This window comes from Epinephelus fuscoguttatus, linkage group LG7 (assembly GCF_011397635.1).
Source record: "Epinephelus fuscoguttatus linkage group LG7, E.fuscoguttatus.final_Chr_v1".
Classification (NCBI taxonomy): domain Eukaryota; kingdom Metazoa; phylum Chordata; class Actinopteri; order Perciformes; family Serranidae; genus Epinephelus; species Epinephelus fuscoguttatus.
In genome coordinates this window covers 20,913,527-20,937,155 of record NC_064758.1, presented here as the reverse complement: position 1 = coordinate 20,937,155, position 23,629 = coordinate 20,913,527, and the positions used below count along the sequence as shown (strand labels likewise).

The 23,629-nt window shown below is 39.9% G+C and overlaps 1 protein-coding gene across 4 annotated transcripts in view; it reads left to right on the top strand.

Annotated features, from left to right (window-relative positions):
• Positions 1–4,352: 4,352 nt before the first annotated feature.
• Positions 4,353–23,629, top strand: part of clstn1 (calsyntenin 1) — a 54,357-nt gene continuing 35,080 nt past the window's right edge. For 2 of the 4 annotated variants that reach the window (XM_049580738.1, XM_049580736.1), the window contains exon 1: positions 4,353–4,625. In XM_049580738.1, the coding sequence (XP_049436695.1) occupies positions 4,544–4,625 (82 nt within the window). In that variant the 5' untranslated portion in view covers positions 4,353–4,543. The remainder of the gene's footprint in view (positions 4,626–23,629) is intronic. The other 2 variants (XM_049580739.1, XM_049580737.1) reach the window with 1 other exon arrangement.

Sequence of the window (23,629 nt, the reverse complement as noted above, 5' to 3'; positions counted from 1 at the left end):
TCTGCTTGTTGTCCATGATAATTGCAACTACTGAGGCTGCTCCAAGATCTGATGGGTGGCCTTTATTCTTCCAACATTTATACGTGGTTGGAGTTTTGTTGGCAGATTTTCAATTTTTCTTTTGGTCATTTGCACTTTTTTATGTAGGAGAAAAAACACTGGAGAATAAGCAACATTGCAGTGGCACACAATGTGAAGTTTGTATAAGCTTGTTGTTCACTTCCTATCGACAAACTCAAGACTTTTCATCATGGACTGGTGACCTTTTCACAAGAGCCTCTCTGATTTGAATGAAAACAAATTAAAGTCACATATGTCTCGATTTGCATTAATAGCAGCCATATCGAGGTTCCTCAGTGTTATGCAAAAAAAAACTGATGTAAATGTAGTAATTCTCTGATTGCATCGCATCCTCCTCTCCTCAGGGGTGCCATCCATATCCAAGGGTGTTGATTAGACAGCAGCCCACACCCACATTTGCAATCCCAGGCTTTGCTATTCTCACTTCACCCTGCACTTGTGTGGCTGTGCTGCAAGGTGAGGGTAGGAGTTAACTCATACGAGATCATTATGATGCTCATTTTTACTGAATGTCATACAAGTCTCTTTACTGTGGATGATTTTTCTGAGAGTCGCTCTGAACTCGGGGGGGAATTAAAGCATGGATGTGCTTCACATTTACGATTCCCATTTCACCCGTCTGAACCGAGGATTAAACAAGTTTTTTGGCTTCAGAGGCACATAAGCATTTTCACACATTTTAGTTTGGCACATTCTGGTGGTGTCATGTTGTTGAAATATCAATTTTACCATGCCTGGATTATCTAGACAGGGCCTCAAGGCAACATGCTGTATGATTCCCCACTCTGCCAACAATACCCTCAACCCTGAGCATCTGCCCAAGCCTTTAACTGAGGGGACCGATGCCTAAAACATCTGATTTCTGGCATGCAACTTTTTAAGACCATAGGTAGAAACCTGTCTTTGTCTTCAGGCAAACAGAAACCTTAAAGGGCCCTTGTTGGCCCCTGAGCTTCTGGAAGTGTTGTGTTTAATTCAGTCATGCACTTCACATTATGATGATCACTGAGTGCCTGTTTCCTCACAGACCCCTTTGTAGCACCAGAAGGCATTTAGCCCCCGCCTTCGGTCTTAGTTTAGCTGGCTGTGCTAAACTAGCTGCATGCGCTCCCACAATAACAGTATTGACGTCACTGGCCATCCTTGGACACATGCTGCCTTCAAGTTCACATCTTAAACTTCGATTTCTGAGCACTTGCATTGTAGAGCCAACTAGAAATGGCTATGGCTGGAATGAAACAGACCGAACAAAAGTAGATATTTTTGACCTATTATCAGCAGAATGAAGAGGGGGAGCTTTAGAAAACAAAAATAACTCCATCTCTTTTTTTTCTATATAAGGTCTTAATAAATTTAGACTGGTTTGGTTTAATGAAAACATCCTCGTTTATTTAAATGCAACCTATTAGACTTTGTCAGGGAAGTATGGATGAAGGCTTGGACTATTTAGTCCACCAATACACAGAGCGTTGATTTTTATTCATTTTGCAAATGTGAATGCTTTAACAATGTATCCACCTGTCATTAACAATTAAACAAAGATTAAATGCAGCACCCTTTCCTTGTGAAACGTGTCAGTGCTCCTAAATATGCAAATGGTGAATAGCACAATATTAGAGTGCTTTAGATGAATGGTGTTTGTCTTAATCATCACTTAAGGGGCTACATTTGGGTGATAATCAAATCCACAACACTTAACTGATACTGTTGTGTGTGTAGACTTCTCAAGTCAGACTTTCTTTGCTGTCATAAAGGTTAGAGTGTGTGCATCACATCGTGCTTAACAAACTTTAATTTTCTCACCTTTTTCAGCTGACAGTGAGACAGAACGTGTCAAACATGCTGTGTAACCCAAATTCATTTTTTTCTGGTGTGCAAGTGGAGTATCATTTTTGTTTGATTGGATTTAAACACAGGAAACCTTTAATTTTACAGGTAAAGCAAATATAATTGAGTTACTAGTACGCTGATTTTGTTAATTTACCTTCAAAGTGTTTTAAAAGCTCACAATCTTGAAACAATAGTGGTTTTATGATAACCTACTTTTGGCATCTTGATATTGGGGTTTGCAAGAACAAAACTAACATCATGCATTGTTGGATTAACCCGCTGGAGGACAAAAATGACCTGTTGGGCTCTGTCTAACCCACAATTCCTCCTTGTCTTTGAGCAGTAGGTACTATAGTGTTTCTTTGCTAGCTAGCTCCAGATTTGCTGTGCAGTAATTTAGAGATACAATACATTTTAAATGCAAAATTGAACTAATAAAGATCTTTAAACCTATATTTTGACCTCACAATAAGACAATCTGGCAAAGCAGACTTGATAATGTCAAGTTATATAATATTTTAGTTGTGCATATTCCCCCCAAAATTTTTAGGTTAGATTAGTGCAATCCCTTAAACACACAACAAAATGGGAACTTTCAAGGCTCCTGGAGCTCTGGGGCCGCAGGGTATTTGCCTACTTGACGTACTTGATAATTCAGCCTTGTTCCCATACGATAACTCTGACTTAAAATGCCATTTTCATTTGGTTCTTTTGTTGTTTTAAAAAGGGAATCTTGAGTTCTGGCTTATAATCAAAGACTTGATGAATCTCTTCCATTAGGGTTTTGCAGATCAAATCCTCTAATGATACAGTCTACTTGCTAGCTGTGTAAACTTCCTCACTTGTCTTCCGTTATGTTTATAATGTGATTTGGTGGTGAGATATCACATAAATACAGTGGTTACATGTAACTAAGAACATTTACTCAATAACTATACTTATGTACAATTTTGATGTACTAGTACTTAACGTCAATATTTCCATTTTATACCACTTTAAAATGCCACCTCCACTACTTCGCTGGCTCCACCTTTACCAGCCCAAATATTGAAGTGAAGTACACATACATGCATCAATAATTGTAATCCAGTCTATATAAGCCTCTGGAATTTGCATTTTTCTGCATAAAGAATACTTTGACCTTTGATACTTGAAGTACGCATGTTTGATGTTAAAGGTCCCATACTGTAAAAAGTCAGATTTCCATGTCTTTTAACAAACAAAGCAGGTATAGGTGATATATAAATATTGTGAAAATATCAAAATGCTCAGTCCACAGAAACATGCACAAAGTTTACATTCAGAAACTGTGCGTTTAAATGAGCCGTCAGGATTTCTGTGAATCTGTGATGTCACAAATATACTATATCCTCACAAGACCTGAACTTTTGTTTGGTATGCATTTGTAATTTCTCCTTGCTATGTTGGATCAGTAGGACCTGATAAGTTTAAAAAAATTAAACACTGTCAATGATAATTAAGTCCCAATATCTTCAAGCCAGTACTTCCTAATTAACAGTGTCTTAGCTTGCTACTGTTACTAATATTAGTCACATCTGTACTCCATATCAAACTACAAACATTATTAATCATTAATAAACTTTTCAGTTTCAACCATAAAATGTGATTGGGTGTTGTATGTTATCTGCTTTTGTATCGGGATCGGCTGCAGACTGACATGGCAGAGATGGCTGCCATCTTGTTTTTACATGGATTAATATATTGTGCAAATGATCCTTCCACATGTTCACCTATGGAAACCTTGTTATGACTTTTACTTCCTCTAGATAGTCAAGTTTGATCTCTTTTCAGTGCTCCACCAGGGCCACTAGAAGGGACAAAAAAAGTTGAGGACAACAGGTCTAAGTTAAGTAGACTGAAGTACGGTCAAGTAAACCCAAAATGAGATGAGAAGACAGGGTGTCAGGGGGATATTGTAACAAACATTCTAAATTGGTCCATTTGTATTTCTTGTTGGGATGTTTTGCAGTATATATGAATAAGCTGTCAGGACGCAAACATGGACTCAAGCTGTTGCCTAGCAATGCATTTCCAGTGAAATGGCCAATAAAAATAGAAAAACTGAATGTTTCAATAAGAGGGTGAATACAGGTATATTCATAGAGACAGTATGAGAAAATGATGTTTTAGAATATTAAAGTCATGTCTCCTAGAAACCCAAAATACAAGTATGAACCTAAGTATGAGCATAGGTGACCTTTAATACTTTTGGACTTTTATTTGAGTAAGATTTTAAACGCAGGACTTTACAATGTAGTACTGCTACGTTTACGTCTGACTACTTCTTCCACCACTGCATAAATACCTGCCACGGGGGGAGGAAAGCAAAGAACACATCACATGAACCAATGTGTATGGTTCAGTGCGCACTGAACGTGTCTCACAAATGTCCGACAGCCCCTGAACGCAGCAAGCTGCAAAACTGCGAGAGAAGCGGTGATTGAAGGGGATAGCAGAGCGGCGGCGGCGACGACGGCCATCTTAGAGCTACCGTGGTAACCGACACTCATCTCCTGGATTTTATTTTTCTTGTTGGAGAAACATTCCGGCTGACTGACGAGGGAAGAAGAAGGTCGGTTTTTACTTCGCCGCGGTTGAACTCGAAGTCGGGATGCGGTTCCGAGGGAATACACAATTTGCATCCGCTGTCGGACTGGTCCTCGGACTGTTATGTGCGGTGGAGGCAGCTAAAGGTAACTAAGCTGGGATTTATATCCCGTTGTGTTGTGTCTCCCTGTTTGTGTCACACAGGTTTTTCTTTATGGTTTAAGAAACGTTGCCACTGAAAGTTAACGGCTGTCCGGTTCTCTCCGGTTGTTCCCAGCCGTTGGGGGTTAAAACAAACGTTAGCTAGGCTGTGCGGTCCTGAGGGATGTTCAATAACCTGCTCAGGGATGGTCAGCTCTGGAGCCGCAGCGGATGGATGTAGCGAAGAATCCCGGCGGCAGCAAGTGCATCCCGCGATATTACACCCATTCAACCTTTAATAATAACCCCAAATTACACAATATATTCAAACTAATGATATTATCTGTTTATGATATTTTATCTAAAAGCTTAAAACCCCCAAAGTAGGCTACTTTGGAGATAATATCAAGGCCACGAAACGACCCCCTTCTGTCATCTGCATTCAGTCTATTTTGGGCACTGCTTTCTTCTACACGCTTCTTAACAGTATGATTCAAAATTAAAAATATTTCTCACCCTCTGCAGAGTTTGTGAGATTTTTTTTAACTTGCCTGCGCCTGGTACTCCTTGTACTTTTCTCTTTTTAAAAGATATTTAAATACATGTGAATTAAAGCGACTGATGATGTGTTTCTTTGCCCTTTTTTTTAGATTCAGTTATTAAACCACGCAGGTTTATTTCTCCATTAGTAGGCCTTATGCTTGGTTTGGCAACGTTGTGGTCGCACCAGGACGGAGCTTGGTTGGCTACGCATTGCAGATCCTCTTCTCAAGCCCCTGTTTTGTCGGTGGATTTAATAATTTATGTGCTGTGATCACAGGCTTAAGTAAAAAGCCCTCACTAGGTCTGGGCCTGCTCATAATGACCATAAACTAGATAAGACTTGAAAGTGCAACCGGGCTCCTCATGTGCAATGTCACCGATGGACACCATCACACACTAAGAAGAGACATGCCTTTATTTGCTGCAGGGCGGTCCACCTCCCTCCTTCCAGCAGCTCACTGCTCAGACATGAACACCCCTCACTGCATGAATTTATAGACTGTTTTCACGTTTAACTCAATCCACTGGCTCCCCAGTGTGAGCTTCCTGTTTCAGGGTGTGTAAAGGCAGGTGCGTATTAGTCACTGCGCATATCAGCATGCCTGGGCGGTCACTATTGCTGGGGGCCAATGTGTGTTGTTTTCTTTTAATGTTACCCTCCGTTTTATTCTCCATGAACAGACCATGAAAGGGATATAGGTAGCCATAAAAGTCTGCACAGGGGTTTCTATTCCAGCCATATTTTTTCCTGTTGCCATGTCAGGCAGCTGAGAATGCACAGCACCGTGAGGCTGCCATTTGTAAAGCTGTAACTTAATTTATTTTTTCATCAATAGAAAGAAGAAAGGCCTGTAGCAGTCTGTCCTGGGTAGTGTGTGAATCTGGCTTTTTTATGTGTTAGCCATGTGTGTGTTTGTGAAGTGCACCTGCTGACTTCCCGGCTCTTATCAGCACATGGGACCTGTGAAATCACCATCTTGGTGAGGGCTTAATCTTTTATTAACCAAAGGTCACTTGCTTATTTTGTGCGCCACCTCTTGTCACCGGCAGTCCAGCTTTGCCTCGTCATGGCTTGTTGATTCGTTTTTTATTGCCAGCCACCTTGCAGCAGATGAGGAAGTGTTCCTGATTCCTCCGGTTTAGATGTCTGCAAATGATTTGATTTTATCACTACAGAAACTGACTGAGATTCAGCACATTCAAGTGAATTTAGCAGCATTGGCAAGAGATATTGTGGTCCTCAGATATTCGCCTACACAAACGTTCATCACTGATGACATGGCTACAACAAACCTTGAAGTATCTGTTGAAAAAATATGTTTTTGATACACATGAAAAATCTTACCTAGACTATATGATTCATTACACTCCCAACAAGGAGATGTCAGTGAGTGTGAAACTGGCGCAAACACAGATCTTCTGTGGCAGGCCTGTTGGAGCCTCAAAGCATTTTTAGGCTTTTAACTCTTTGGTGTCATCTGCGAGTGTTAATGTTTTGTCTTCTGCTGCTTCTCATCTTGTCTATCATGTTTTTGTTATTTGTCTTCAGGGTCTTGCCCATATAATGTATTTATTTTGCTGTTTCCATGTGCAGCTGCTGCTGGGTGTCTTCATGTTCTAGAGTCAAACACTATGTCTGCCGAAATGCATGAGCGTCCTCTGTGCACACAGAGTCAGACAAAGGAAAGGCTGGCTGCTGGGAAGTTTCTAGACCCATTCATCATCGAATTAAGTGATTCTAGTTGAACAAATTGGGCTCCCTGCTTTGTGTGTTACTGAGTTAACATGCGCGTTCTTCTCACACTGCAGTGAAGAAGTACATATTACAGGTTAGGTGCAAGTGTTCTCTTCCAGTGTTTCTCGTCTTACATTCATTGGAGAAGCCTACCATTGATCCACTGAAAATTGCATGTCAGTTACGGTTAGAGCAATGTTTCAGGTCAATATTTTTCTTTTTAAAATGTAACACCTCTGAGGTTCCACATGAAACGCAACCTTATTAAAGAAATGCAGTTTATTTTATGTTTTTAAAAATACAGAAGACATGTTGTGAAGTATTTCATATGTGTTCTTTTTTACTCCAAATATTGCTATCTTTTGTGTTTTTACTTAAAGACTGAGTTAGATGATCAGTAAATTGACTAATTTATTAATGTTTTAATCATTTCAGCTGTAGTCTAAATGCATATTCACAGGCTTTTCCACCTGTACAAGTGGCCATCAGCAGCTCACTCACACAAACAATATTTATATCAGCCTACAAAAACCAGTAATGGTTGAAACTGTGTGCTTGGTTCATGACACTCTCTCATCCCAGATAGATCTGTTGATAAAAGGATCACAGGAAACAAAGGGTAAGATGACTGCCATTGATGACCAGGCTGACCCTGGGGATATGCTCACATTTTCTATTTGTTGTAGACACTCAGATTCCTCATGTCCACCCTTGTTGCTCTGTACAGTCTGTGTGACGTATGCCATTTTGCTATGCTATGGTAAACAGAAACTATGTGGATGCACACAGCTGACAGTGACTGTATTGTTCTACTCTCCCATGCAGCTCTTGTAACACTGTTGTATGCCATCATTCAGCGCCAGTTTACAGACTTGCGTCTTCTCAGAAGTAACATCGTTAAAATCAAGTAGCAAATGAGTGAGGTCTCAGATGTTTGACTTTGAACATGTCATGGCTTTTGTCAGCTGGTAGAACACAAAAGAAAAATGTCAGCTGTCAACAGTGCTTCACTCTAGGTGGTTTTGATTGATAGGAGGGATTTCATTTGATGTTTAGTGATCTGCTCCACGTATTCCACAGTGTCTTGTCATCACAAGATTCATGGTTTAATCATCATCAGTCACTGGACACAGATGCGACTGAAAAGGACTCATAGAGCACATGCCTTTGCTGAAACTGCATAATTCTAAAAATGTGCTGTTTGAATTTTGATTGGCCCACCCAGGATTTGCACAAAGAAGAATTTTGCAAAATTCCCAGCACGCAGACCCACGGACACTGAGTTATGACCATTAATTATTACACTAGTTTACCACATTATATGCAAATGCCATCAAAATTTGCATGAATAGTCAAAGTTGTTGTGTGCACGTCATCCAAATTTGATTGCAGTTTCACGGTGTGTTAAAGAGTTATGGTAGTCAGTGTCAAATATGCCATCCCCTCAAGACATTTGCAGCCAATTATAGGAAAACTAAATGCAAAAAACCCTTATGAATAAACATTGTCACGCTCAGACAAATATGTATCAAATTTGGGGAAGATTGGATACAAATTGTTGGAGGAATGGTTAAATAGATATCAGAGAAAATTCTAAAATGGTGGAAGCAGTTCAAGCAGAAATGTGTGAGACCAAATCTTGTGAATTTGTCACAATGCAGGGAATGTGGGAGAAAAAAAATATACTTCTACACCTCACAGTTTGGGATTAATGAGCCACAAAGTACCTTGTAACTGGCTGCATGGTGGCGCTATCTATAGTCAAACCTAATCACACACTCTTTGAGTGGTGGCCTACATTTGCACCTAATTTAACTGAAATCTGTTTTGTAGTTGTTGAGATATCTTGCTGACAAACCGACATGTGGGACTGAGATAATGAAGGGACTTTGTATTGTTATTTAAGTGGGATTTGACTACTGCGTCTGTGGTGTAGTATAAGAACCATTACCAGACATTTTACCCTGTATTTCCTTGAATAACTGTTTACTTGCCCTACACAGAGGCCCTGTTCCTACAAGTTAACTCTCACATTTTTTCAGTATTTATTCAGAGATTTCTCAGACGAACAAAGGGCTTTTAGGCCCAGACTTCAGGGGTCAGGATCTTGTCTAAGCACGTCACAATGTGGTCACTGTTCGTAGGATTGTGAGTCGAGCTCCTCGAGAATGTGTTTATGAGATAATCCTCTGAAAGTGCTAAATAGTTGAAGCATTTCGATTTGGTAATTTGCCACTTAGTGCTGGAAAGATAGGCCATGAGAATACTGGACTCAATTTGGGTCGTTGGTGACTTCCCTCTTATTGGTGCCTTCACGGGCTGAATGGAGTCAGTGAACTGTCAAGAAAGGGTCATTCAGTTGTGAATATTAAGTCGTGCCAGATGACTGTGAAGTTGTGTCAGCCACGGAGAAAGGAGTTTACATTTGTGCGAGCCCTTGGTTCTGATTGTATACATGGGAACTGCAGGTGCATAGCAAAAAGTAATATCCAGAAATGAAAACACAAAAAGTGAAAGTGACAGAATCTCTAGAACTTTAATATTTAACACTTATATTTTAGACTGAAATGAAGTAGTTACAATATCAGCTCAGTTTTATCAATTTCATTACAGAAGCAACATCTTGTTAAGCAAAATATATCAATTTTCTTCCTTAAAATGTCAGTATTGAAATTGAACAACGTAACTGTGAAAGTAATAAACATCACATTGTGTTATCTTTATTGGTGTGAGTGTAATAAAAACCAGAGCATGCAGGTTTTAATTCGACCTACATCTGTAGCTTATCTGGCTGTGTTACCTCCTCGCTTAAGTCCCATTGCCTCCAGGAGAAAAACTGGCACGGCAGAACTATTCACATTAGGGCGTGCCTACATTAAGATTCAGGCTCCATGGGAAACAGGTAACCAAAGAGCGCATTACCTGCCGCACGTCAGCTGTATCTGAGCGCCTGCGCAGAGCTCTTGCCGTCTCACTCTCACTTCTCCGCTCTCACTGGCTCTTTTGTGACATTCACACAGAGAGGTGATTGAGTTGCATTCAGGGCTCTGCGACTCCCAACCCCCTCCTCAGAGGAGCACTACGGTCGTCGAGGGTGTGTTCGTTCTGTCGGGCGGTTCAGACTGCGTAGAGGACAAACAAATGTTGTTGCCTGGCAGGGGAACTGAGAGGCTCTCCTGTGTGAGCGGGGTGTTTGGGGAGTGAGGGCCCCTGAGGTCTGGGTTTCCTTTAAGGGTCTCTAGAACAGTCTCTGGTCTGTGATGGAGGTGGCTTGCGTCAACAAGCTGAGAAGCTTGTAAGGCAAGACAAACAGAGAAGTGTGCCCACTGTTTTAGACGGTGAGGAGATTGTCCATTGATTATTCCTAGTCTCTGGAATTAAGAGAGCCACTCACCAGTATAATTGAAGTCATTGCTCAACTCAGATTTACATGCATGTCATACCTTCACCCATTTAGCTGCGATTTCTGTTTGTCTCTCAGTGATATTTCTGTCTGACTTCAATAAGGCCTGAAGCTGCCTTCTAAACTGCAATGAAGGGCCCCCGTGGTTGTTGTTGAAAGCACTCATGCTTCTGGCAAGCACAGAGATTTTGAATAGTTAGAAATCAGTCCACAGCTGGAATTGCCTACTGCTCACATTCTCTGAGGCAGTTGATGTAAGTGGTGCATTTTGCATATTTGTCTGTATTTTTGTTGTCACAGTTTAAAAATTTTAAAGCTTTTTTTTTTTTTCTGCCGTCGCCCTGGAAACACCTCAAGGTCTTACTATCACCTGAACACAGACACTGCCTTCTCCTTTCTTCAGTGTACTGCTGCAGCTAATGGGACAAATATGAAAAACAACCTGGCAACAGAGAGGCTTAATTTAGTCTCAAACAATAAAAAGACAGCCTGCACTCTCTGCTTGTAGACCATGCTGCCACTTATGTTGCCTGTGATTGGCAGGTTTTGCTATTAATCTTAAGTTATTCATAATTCTGGGTAATCAGACATTTGCACCAGAGCGTTTTCTGTATTTTTAATCAAAGTTTAACACATGCACCAGCTGCTCAGGATGTGGTTTAAGATATGTAAACATGGTAACATTATTAAGCCTGTTTCACACTGTTTTGCAGTATGAAAGTTTATCAGTATGAAAGTTTAATAGTTTGTATCAAAGGGAAACTTTGGTATTTTGGAACCTGGACCCTACCCTATATTTTTGTGTTTAAGTGACTAATGGACACAAGTTTTTAAATGGGTCCTAAACAGGCTGCAGTGTAAACCCTACAAGCAATTGTGCACTGTCAATTTACATCCATTAAAAGTGCTTGTTTTTGCCACTGACAGGCTCAGATTGTTATTAAGGTCCTAAAACATTATTAAAAAAAAGGACCCTACAGACAAATGAATTTTTGCTTATGTGGTCTGTTTGTTATTGTGACCAAGACTCACTCTAGGAGAAGAATTACTCTGAAATCTCATGGACTTTTCCACATTGTCGAAATCAGCTAAATATTCAGCCATGACACTGAAAATCTCTTCAACTCTTGCTAACATTCCGCCATTGTTTTTCCTGCACCTCTTGTGAAACTTCAGAATAAGACCTCTCCTTGAGGGATAGAAGGTCACAATTACAAAAAGACCAGCAAAAGGTGCAGAATAACGTTTCATTTCTGTGTAGGATCCTTTCCGTAATGTTGTCTGACACTTACAATAACAATCTGAGCCTGTCAGTGGCAAAACCAAGCATTTTTAATGGATGTTAATTAACTCTGCACAATTGCCTGTAGGGATTAGCCTACATTGTGGCCTGTTTTGCCACTGTGGCTGGAAAGGTCTCTCTCAATACTGGATTATTTTCCAAAATCGTTGTCTCCATTTAGATGCGAAAATGTTAGAAAAAATAGGTTGTAGGTGCAAAAATACAGAGCTTTCCCTTTAAGTACATTCTCCAGTGTCATCTGAAATGTCTCAGGACATAACCACATAAGTCAGCAGGTAATAAAAAGGTTGCAAATAGATAGTTGAACCATTGTTGCGCTAAAGAGTTAATTGTTGCTCAGTAGCTGTTCTGCCTTACAGCAGCATGCAGTAGAGCTGCCCATTTGCATGTAATCAAAGAAGATGAAGGCCTGCAGGCTGTCAGATATCAAAAGTAAAATATGAGCTAAATCGATGAAGCAGAGCTCCACAGCGCGTCCCAGGCCTGACACTTGGCTGCGCCATCATCATTACACAACACGCCCTCAGAGGTTCCCAGGCATTATCGGGCTTCATCTGATAATTACAGACTGATCATCTGCTGCACTGATGCTGCTACAATCTGGGCAGCTGTGGTGTATCTCTCTGGCTCTCCCAGGGTGACCAGTAGCCTGCAAACAGTCTGGTATCATCGTATTTGGATAAGTGTGTGGCAGTTGTGAGGGTTATACAGTAGCTGGACATGTGCAGAGCTTTTGGCAAGCGTTGGGGAGGCATAGTGATTTTATTCCCCCTCCATGAAGAGTCATCACAGCAGTGGCATGGAGGGAGAGAGACTGTACAGGCGTCCTGTTGAATCTCAGGATTAGCAGGACCTATTGTGGCCCTAACATTCTCGCAGGAAGTATTTCATCACGGTTAATAGGTCAAACTGTAAAGGTTAGGCTTCAATAAAAAGGCTAGGCTGCCATAAAGGGGCATTGTCTTTGTGTCCCTGTGAATGGTTAGTGGCGTTACCCCGTTCTTTGGGGGTCATGAAAGAAGTCAGCGATGGCATCATACTGTTAGTATGTGCCTCCACAGAAAGTGTTTAAACACTGATTGTTAGCGTCATTGATGTTTCCAAATTTGAAGGAAAATCCAAAGAAAAACTGTGTTTCTGGGCCAAAAGAAGTGAATCCTGTTTAGCATTTACATTACAAAACATTTTATTGTCCTGAGGGTAAATCAGTTGCAGTAGTAATCACGCTGCACATTAGGGCTGTCAAAATTGCTCAGAAATGATGTTCAAATATTCCTTCTAAAAATAACTCATAGGTTCGAACCATTCGAATATTTTTTTTTCCTCATTATGTCCACAAGAGGGCAAACTAATACAAGGAAACATACTTGTATATGTATTAATACAAGGAAACATAACTACTTGTAGGTATTTTTATTTCAACATAAACGTCTTTGAAAACATTTACATACCTACACATTAAAACACATAAAACAATTATCTATAACATTACGTTATAAATGACCGCAGACCTCTTGCTTGCCCCCCCCCTCTCTGTGGCCACACCGCCCGCGGAAGCGCTGCAAATAGCCTCGAAGCGCCGGACCGTGACCAGCTCGCACCCTGCAGCGATCGTTTCGGCGTCTGGTCTGTTTTTTGCGCGAACCGCGAGCGAATGTGTCAAGCCGGGTGACGGAGACAACAGCTGGGAGCAGAACCGCTTGTCGACCAGCGTGGAGAAATGCGCGTCTGATGCCAATGCCCACTCGCAAAGAGGACAGCTGCAGTGGTGTTTTTTTTCCCCTCCACAATCAGATATCAATTTTCACATTCGAAGGTCCATTTTTTTGCAAATTCAAATTCGAATTTAGAATATTCGTTGACAGCCCTACTGCACATCAAATATATTTTTTTCATGTATAAGAGGACTTGACTGCATGCTCATCTTCTAGCATTGTTTACCACCGTTAAGTCTGTGGTTGGTTGAATTGGGGATAGCTACTGGCTATTGGGGCTGGGTATAGTTTAAAACATGATGATAGCAGTACTAGCCTTGGGTAGTGTCAGTTAAAATTTCAGTAAGCTATGAAGGTATGAAACAATTGATATTATTCAAGCCTAACCAGTACCAATACCAGTACCGTTAAAGTGATTTGGGACCATTATTGTCTCTACTTTCAATACCCATCATGTAAATGTTAGCACTGAGTTGCGTAAAATGCCACAAGCATGAAGCATAGTCATACTTTGACATGTCTTGGTGGTGTCTCAGCAAGCTGAACTGCCAACTCTGTCATATACACTGAACTCAACTTTGCCACACCACAGACTGTATGGGTTGCACCTGCAGGGGTAGTGGGCCAATCACATGTTGCTTAAATCAAAGAATGCTTGCGATGATTGGCTGCAAACAAAACCACATGAAAAGTCTTTTATTCATGATCTGGCTACAAAAAGGGTCGAAGGCAGGAATTGCATGTCTGGGTTAGCTTTGATACTTCTTGGGACTGGGTTATTTTGGTTGATGTGTTAAAGGTATTGAGTACAGATACCCAACTGTACTGTTTATATTGTCTCAACATTAGTATTGCGAAGTTCAAACTGTCGAAACTGATGTGTTGATTCCCCATACTTTATTTAAACATAGCCATTAACATAGAAAATACAAAGCATATTGCAACCAGAACCCAGCCAAAAATAAACACACATAACACTCAATTGCCACTTAGGCCATTAGGTACACTCCATTTATATCAACAAGGGTACAGTAAACAACATAAGCATCTCTCTGTATACTGCAGTACAGTTTGACAGCATCATAAATTACATACTCCAAAGTGACCATAACAATACATTCAGTACAGTTTAGACAAAAACTAAACATTATGACCTTCATGAAAGTAGGATTTATGCAGGACTGTTGTACTAGACTGTATTAGCTTTAACTAGGTGTGCCTATTAAACTGGCAACCCAGTATACTTACATTTATCAATACATGATTATACATATTTATTTAAGTCTATACCTCATAGGCACAAACAATGTTCCTGTACAACAAAAATAAGAAAAGATTGCAATTTGAGAACCCATCCTACTTTAGGAGAAACCAATCTGTACCCATTTCTCTACACGATAAAGCGTGCACCATTTTAAGAACCAATTTATTTCAAAGCATTAATAGTGTCTTAAAATACTCACTCTTGTTCAGAAGAGTGCACAGTGCAGGTGACAGAGACATAGAGCTGATCAGTAGATGGCTTGGCACGGCACAACTTGGCACAGTCACACGTAGTACTTTATCCTTGTCCACCTGTGTCAGAAGTCAGCCGTGTTTCAGCCCTCCTCTCTCTCCCTCTCCAAAATGTTGGAGTTCTCCCTTTGCTTATCATTTGGACATCTTAAAAGTCGATCCCTGGTGTTGTTGGAACATCTTTACTCATGTCATTGTATCATACTCATTGTTAGACACGCATTATAAAGATTTGGCTGCCTCAGTTGCTTTGTTTGATGACTTGACTCGTCGCATGACCTTGTCAGTGAATGAAGTAGACGCATCCCATTATAGGATTAAGTGTCATTGGCTTTATTTGCCGCATAACAGGATTGCATACCAGGTACTGTGTTGCTGGGCTGTAAGTGGGTCCAGTACCCGGCCATCTGTGCTTGTACACTAACATCTTGATATGTGTTTGCCTGCAACTTCTGACACATCAGTCATTTCTCAAAGGCAATATTTTGCCCTTGTCTGCTAGAGTATGGCTTAATTTATTTGGTTATGGTGCAGTAATAATATGCTGTTGGATTTTTGGGTTGAAGCTCTTTTTTTCTTTGTAGATAATGGTTTATTCTACGTCAGCATGGGATGACACAGTAGGGTTCATATCTATTATTCAGCAAGAGGCAAAAATCAGCCCATTATATCTGTGTTTTTTTTTTTTTATTCCAACTCTCCATCTAATATTTATATTAAGGCCAATGGTTTTTCTGTGCTATATATAGCATGGTGGGCAGGGTATGAAATTAACAAAATATTTTGGGGGCAATTTTGGCCCCCACGGTCTAAAAAATGGGGGTATTTTCAAAATGTTTGGGGGCCATCAAAAAATTGTAATTATGTTCTAACAATAAGCACATGAAAAGCAAAACCAACTAAGATAGTGTCTTCACTCTTCAGTAGAAACCACTATAAATGAAATAAATAATGGGTTACATAAAGTTATGGTCGCAAAATATCACTCTCACGTAATCAGTGCAATCTCGTTGATTATGTCTGGAAAATGTTGTAGATGTGACGGTAAATTAATTTCATGAAAATAAAATTATACTTTAATGTCAGATTGTAATACTGTTAAAAATATAAATACATATAGTTTTTTCGAAAACCTGGGGGCAATTTTGGCCCCCGGAACATGGCTTTTGGGGGCATTCTTGGGTTAGGGTTAAAAATGGCCTGTGGCCCTTGCTAATTTCTGACACTGATGGTGGGTCACTGTAGTCCACTCCTTAACTTCGCAATGTATGCATGTTTAAAATCCTTGTAGCCAGCCCCCCCCCCCTTTTTTTCTTTCCTTTTTGCCCCTTTCTGTTCACCTTTCTTCAATCAGTCTGCACTTGAGCAGGAAAAGACACATTAAACAGGAAAAGACGCATTAAATGGAATTAATTATGTACCATCCTTACCGCTTGTTCCTCAAGGCATCTTGTAATGGTGTAGCAACTTGAAAATTAAGTGTCACAGCATTGTCTTTTTTCCCTTTTCAGCAGTTATTTTCAGTACAGATGTATTTAGTTGCAGAGTCTCACAGAATCATTTTGTTCTTCCTCTCTTTAATTTTGAAGTATGCTGAGAAAATAGTGTTTCCCATAGACTATTTAGAGTTCCTTTTTTTTCTTGGTGTCACAACGACCCACATTGTTGTAACCTCCTTAGGTTCAGTTTGCACAGGATTTAGGACTATGATCTCCCTTGTCATTGTACATTGGATTAGAGCTGAAACAATTAATGGATTAGTTGATCAATAAAAAACTAACCTGCAATAATTTTTATAATTTTAAATGTTGGGATTTATTTGATGTCACAAAATGAGTAGCTTTTTTTGGAGACGTTGTGATAAGTATCGCTAGTTGCAGCTGGCATGTGATTAAGCAACATTTGACATACATCAGTATCAGGCCAACCTGGTCTTACTTCCAGGGCATTAAAAATTGCTGCTTGAGCAGTGGCCCTTGGTGTCAAATAAGGATGCACCAGGCTTACAACCAACTCCAGTATAAACCCATCTGCATCATTATTAGCCAGTAAGAGCAATGGATATAGGATCAATAGTGAGAAAGTCCATTTAAGGTGAGTAGGAGGGGAGGTCGATGGGTTCAACAAGCACAGGACTTTGACCAGGACACTGGTGTTTGTGTCCTGTGTGAAAATAAAAGTCAAGGTTAAGTTATTTTGTCACATCAGTTGGTAGTCACATGATTCTAGTGACATAACTAACATAGACTACAATGTTAGTCAGTGTTAATGTTGTCATACTTGCTAACCAAGTACTTTTATTCTATTCTAGACCACGTTGATCAGGGCTATTTTACCAGATAATTATCAAGACAAGACATAATGTCAATTTATAGTGGATACAGCCCACAAACACTTTGATCTTCTCAAGCATCTTCTGCAGTAAGTCAGATGTCTTGATCAGTTTAATTTTGATTATTCATTAGGAGTCAAGAGATTCCTCTTGAATTATCTGCTTTTATATGAGTGAAGGACTGAGTCTGCAGGTTGTAATTGGGCTAGTAGTGAGTATGCATTGCATCAGATGAATTGGTTTCCCTTATTAAGTTAAATTAAGAAAATGGCAGTCTGCCACATTGAACATCCTCAGTGCTGCAGCAGTGGATCCTTCTCTCAGACTGCCTCAAACATTTCAAAGCCCCTTTCCTAATCTCATTCCATCTTAAATCCTAAAGCCTCCCCTCACGAAAAAAACAACTCATCCCTCCCTTACAACACAGTCTCTCCTTTATAATCACAGAAATCTTATCTTACAGGTAGCATGTAATAAATCACCCAGTTTCCAAGAATAATGCTATTAGTATTTGTTCAAATAATATCTGCAGTGAATGCTCTTCCCATTCACTGCAGGTTTGTAGGGAGATGATGAAGCTGTCTTGTCAAAGGGGGCCTGTTGGCAATTTCACACAATGTATGTGAGAATTTCACACTTTAAATAAAACCGTGCTTTAGAGTTTATTTCATGGGAGTTTTGTGTGTGTGAAAGGGGCTTTGACTTTAATGGTGATTTACAGTGGTAGTGCCTCTTTTGTCCTCATACCTACAGCTATCTGTGTCAGGTTTTTCTGCTGCAGTTTGCCATCTGTGAGCGTATCTGCATTATCTCGTATTTCAATTGATCCCTGCAGCATATCTCAGACCATTGTTGGTCTCTTCTGTCAGTCTTTGCTTGACCTCACAGCACAAAGTCGATTAGATGTGACAGAGTTATCTGACTTCCAAAATACAACATTTGGTTTTACCTGTGTCAGTAGGCATTTGCTTGTTTACAGTGGATGAAATGCACTTTGTAAAGTAAAACCCTTTTTCTAGTCTCTTGCTCATCAGTCAAGGTGGAGATAGACACTATACAAATGGACAAAGTACTGTTTAGATTGAGGGCATTAACATTTAACTGGACCAGACAGGAAGGGCACAGGCAGACAGCCTTCCTGGTTAGTTCATGTGTTGTTATTGGTCAGAATTTGGCTGAAATGTTTTGCATAAACCTGCAGGAGCTTTGAGAACGCAGCTTGATGTTGTACCATTTATTTCTGGTCCTGGTTCAGTACACCTTAGTGCTGAGGGCTACAAGTGAGTCATGGACAAATGTGAGGCCCACATGTGACCTGGCCAACAGTTTCTGTAACTCTGTGGAAGCTAAAGCAGATTATTGTAGTAGTCTGGCCTGGCAATCTGTCTAAAGACATCCACTTCACTTCAGGTCACGGGAGGCTTAGCAAAGACGATTTATTGGGCTTGATCAATTCTATATTAATGGCTAAGACAACAATTCATTCTTACTAAGCACCGCTTATGTAGGATAAGATATAAAGTAGAAATGGTCAAGGTTTTTGCTTTAAGTTATCACTATGAACAGGGATGCACACTATGGATTTTTCTATCATTTTTGTATCTTTAAAGCAGTTCATAACCTGTAGTTTATGCACACCTGGGGTAAGAGAGGCTAAGATATAGTGAGCACAGGTGGATGATTTAATATTCCATAGCTCTGACCTAACCAAATCTAACTGACATCACTATTGTTAACACAACAAAAACTAAAACCACTTCAGACTCTTGTTTTTTTTTTTTTTCTTTCAGGAAAGTACATTAACAACTTCACAAACACGCTTTTGGATTTGATGTGTTTTGCTTAAGATTTCAAATTAAAGGCTTTGACATAAACTGTCAAATTAGACATGTCAACTTATTAAAAACAAGCAATTAAAGTGCATCCCTCAATCCAAAAATAAAGGTTTTGTGTTTCTCAAACATTGACTTATTGTGATGGCCTGCCACAGTAACAACACTGACCTGTCAAATTTTGATTATGCAGTGTATTGATTCATACAGGCCCTCCTTGATCTGCTCTCTCACCCTCTCTGTTTATCATGAGACAGTAGCACACCCTGCAGTCCGCCCCCACACACAGTGACAGGGCTAACTTTTAGCATCACACAGCTAACGTTACCTACTGGTCATTAACGGGTTCAACAACAGGGTCGAGCCATTTCCGTGTCAGTGTGGGGACTATTTAACAGCCTGGTAATGAATGTAGCCGCTGCTGCTGTGTTAGCATGGGCTAACTGGGCAGATGTTGAACTAAGTGTTTGCTGGTAAGGCGACTCGGGTGATGGTCCTTCAGCGCTGCATCTAGCCAGGGTAATGGCAGTGACAGAAAGGGATCAGACTCCAGGCACAATCATGTTGTTGTCCTTTAAAACTGTGAAAAATATCCATACTGGCTACAACATGCTTGGCTCTCTAGTTAGCATGCTGCACTTGCTCTTCTTCTTCTTCTCTGCGTTTGTTGGCAGTATAGGTACTGTGCCAGTAGCATTTAGATTGGTTTCTTATGAGCCTCGCTTTCACTATGCAATTGTGTTTGCTATTGGGTAAAATCTCCTGGGAAAATGAAGGCTCGATTTTCAGCAAGAAGGCTGTGCGTCAGCCATTGTGCAACCAAAACAGGAATGGATAACACTCTTTACCCCCCTGGTAGCAGTCAGTAGTAACGTTGGGTACCGAATTTAGTACTATTTAGGGCACTTACCAAATTATGTTGTTAATACTGAGTACAAATTTATGTTTAATCAATTGATGGAGATGTCTGGATGTCTGGATACTGATTGCTTATTTACATATTAACTTTGTGCATTGTGACAAACTTTGAAAGCATGTCTACTGCAGTCTGAGGACAACTCTGTAAGAACTTTTCTCACTGGAAAAAAAATAGTTTGGTGGATAACTAATTCATTGTGGTGCCCACATCACACCAATCCTGTGCAAGTAGCTTGTAATTAATTTTCATTGATCGTGCAATCACTGAGAATTACACTAAATTATGTAAAGACACACAACGCAAGTCATTTGCTTTGCTGAAATTGGATTTGGCAGACTGACATTTAAAGTCGCCTGAAAACATCCTCATTATTTATTTATGCTTTTGTAGGTTTTCTTTTATCTGGCTACTGTTTGAGGCTCCTAATATAATTGTAGCACAGATTGTGTTATTGAATATCAGGCGTCTTCCTATTAGTCAGATAATGAATGTGTGATGTTGAGGCTTTCTGCAGCGTGACATGGCTGTGGATTTAATTTCACTATGCAAAACACATTGCAATTAGGATTTAGCTGTAAAGACTCACAGAGGAAAAATTATTTTACTGCCATTGATTCTGGCTGTGTAACTTAAGGAGCTTTTTGGGTCAGCTGATGAGACATGTCTAATATAAGTTTTAGGTGCTAAGTGAGAAGTTATTTTCAGATGCTAACATACACAAAATTGCAGGCTATATTTATACAATCATGGAAGTATTACAAGCTGCAAGTGGCAGCAACATTTTGTATGGCAGCCATGGCAAAGGCTTGAATGGCACCCACATTTTGCGACAGGGACACAGTAATTAACCCACTGTCTATTTAAATAATGTTGCCTGTTGAGATGAATGTCTTGCTCAGAGTGTGTCATTGTGTGCAGGTAATTGGATAGACGTGGGCTGGAGCATATGATTCAGTTTGTAAAGACACTGCTAATATTGAGCTTTTACATTCACAAACCCTTTGACCAGCTTTTGAAGTTCTCAAAGAGCGTAAAAAAATCAAAAATACCCCCAAACTTTAATTTTAACCACAGTTTCTATTTCAGACAACAGAATTAGTTTGTCACATTGAATAATTAATACGCAGTGGTACTAATGATAAATAAAGACCAAGCACATATTTGAGTAGCTGCCTCTTTGGCGTTAATGATTACCTCACTGCCCTGTCTGACGAAAGTAAAATATGAAAGTAATTGCAGGCTAATTTTATGCCATGTTTTTTTGCATCTTATAAAAGCTGTCAATGTGTGTGTACATGTACTCTGATGCAGAAATCAATCATTGTGCTCTTGGACAGCAATACAATCCAAGTGCTTCTTATAGGTTCCTACTTAAACAGCATAAACAAGTCAGTAATATGATTTGCTCATGAGTGCTTTGGGTGAATGATAACAAAATTGGCTTTTTAATAGCAAACATAGGTGTTGGAGGCTTTCTATTCAAGGAGCTGAGCAGTGCTGAAGTAGAATAATTAAGAGGAGAAAATGCTCATCAGGCGTGTAATTGATGTTTCACTTATTTGCTAAAAGTCATATATTTGTCTCAGACTTATTCACACAGACCTTTAATCAAGACTTAAGCCATCACTTGCTGTTGGAGCTTTATTGCAGCTTTTTAAGCAAAATAAGTCAGAAACTTGAGGGCCTTTTGAGAAAGTTTTCGAATCAAACAGGCCCAGAGACTCTGAGAGGAAGTCCCCACTGGGGAGCTTGTTTTTTTTTCTTTCAGTTTGCATTTGCACCATTAACAGGAACACTACTGTAAGATGGCCAGTGGTTGCGACATCAGTGTCACTTTTGCCTTGATGAATCAAAATCACATTGTATTTCCATGTCAGATATATGCTCAGTAAAGCCTGGACCTCATCGTCAGTCCATTTGTCCTTTTCTTTTTTGTTACGAGCTGTTGTTTGTGATTTGTGTTGTCTGTTGTTTAAACAGTTAATGGGTTTTAAGAATGGTGGTTGCAGGTGCTGCATTGGCTGTGCTTGACCAATCAGCGTACAAAGTTATGTCACTCATGGTTCCTCTTGTGCTGGAAGAAAACTTACTCCCTCAAAACGTCATTCTTAGAACTACAACCAGTCCTACTACATGCGGTGCAGATACGACAAAAATGGGGGTTGTTAGACCTGTGAAAAAGCTCCCCTGGTTCGAAAATGCCTTTGGACATTGTAGAGAAACCCACTTTTAGAGCTTTATTTTCCACTGCCTGAGATTTTTCATGTGTGTGCTTTGATACTTCTGATCCTAAAATGCATTTGAAGTAAAAGAATGAAAAAGAAAGCTCCTGCATAACCACTGGCAAATTATGATGTTCATAAATTATTAAATAGATTATTGTTAACCCCAGATGAATTGTTATGTAACCAGAACAGTTTCCTACATTACAGTAGATGTGATAGCCTAAACTGTTTATTGTTTAGGCTATCACAGCCGTTCATTGTAAGTATGGATTACCTTGAATGCATGACGTGGCCATGTTGAATTTATCACAGTTTACATTGGAAATGACCTGAATAAGGACTGTTGGCTTTAGGTGATGAGAGAGAGGCAACATGACTGAACAGAGCAGATGATTTGAGCTCTGAAATTCCTACATTGTTTAGTAGCTTAAAAAAAATGTCTTTTTCTTTTAGAAAATGATTAAAAATGTCCAAAGATTTGACTCAATCAGTGTGATCAAAGAGTAAAACAGTGGATCTGTGTGTAAATAGGTCTGGCATAAGGCAATTATGTAATGGTTGCAGTTTGCAGCTCTCGTTAACATTACCTCAATATGATATTGTACCTGAACTAAAATTATCCAAAATGCAGTCAAAGAATTACTTATATGATTTTCGACGTACTTGGCTGCTTTTGTTAAAGTCTTGTCCTCAGGAAATGGTCTGGTCCGGTTGCCTCTCCTTGTGTTTCTATCCCCTTCAGCATGCTGTCAGCCAGAGTTAGCATCACCTTTGCAGATCAGTAGCACAGGAATGCCATCCTCTCCCCTCGCTCAGGAGTAAGCACATATTGGGCTGTAAGAGAGCTCTAATTTAAACTCAACTGACTTTTAGCCCAAATTAATTGGCACCGTACCTGGGCTGCAAAATGAAGCCAAAGCAGTTGTGTCAAAACTGCAGCTTTTTCTGCAGCCGCCAGCTACAACAGAGTCCTGTCTGCAGCTGGGATGCTTCCCAGGCCGACTAGCACACAAGGCTGTGCACCACCAAACTAGTGCTCCACAAACCGGCCTGAAAGACATGGTTGGAGTCTTTGTCATCCATGTAATCCCCTGTGTTAAGTCATTAACTGTAATGGAGTTTGGATTTGTCTGTATCTTGGAACATTAGTGGCATACAAAAAGTGCTATCATAAAATCATCTTGAAAGAATTTGTCTTCAGTTTGGATACATCTTACAATATAACATAACTATATTGTATTTAGGATACAGATTGATGTGCAACAAAGGGAAAAGCAGCAGATTTTCACCCCACCAAATGTGTCATCGGTTTAAATTCTACACAGTCTTTGTCCTCCTTGGCTCATGGTTGCCTGTTCCTGTTGTGGCTGATCCCTTCATTGTTTGTGATGCTTCTAAAATAATATTTAAAGCATCCAAAACCTCATTAAAAACTTACTCAGGCTGCAATGGGAGGAATGATAAAAGTCAAAGTAGCATTTTGAGAA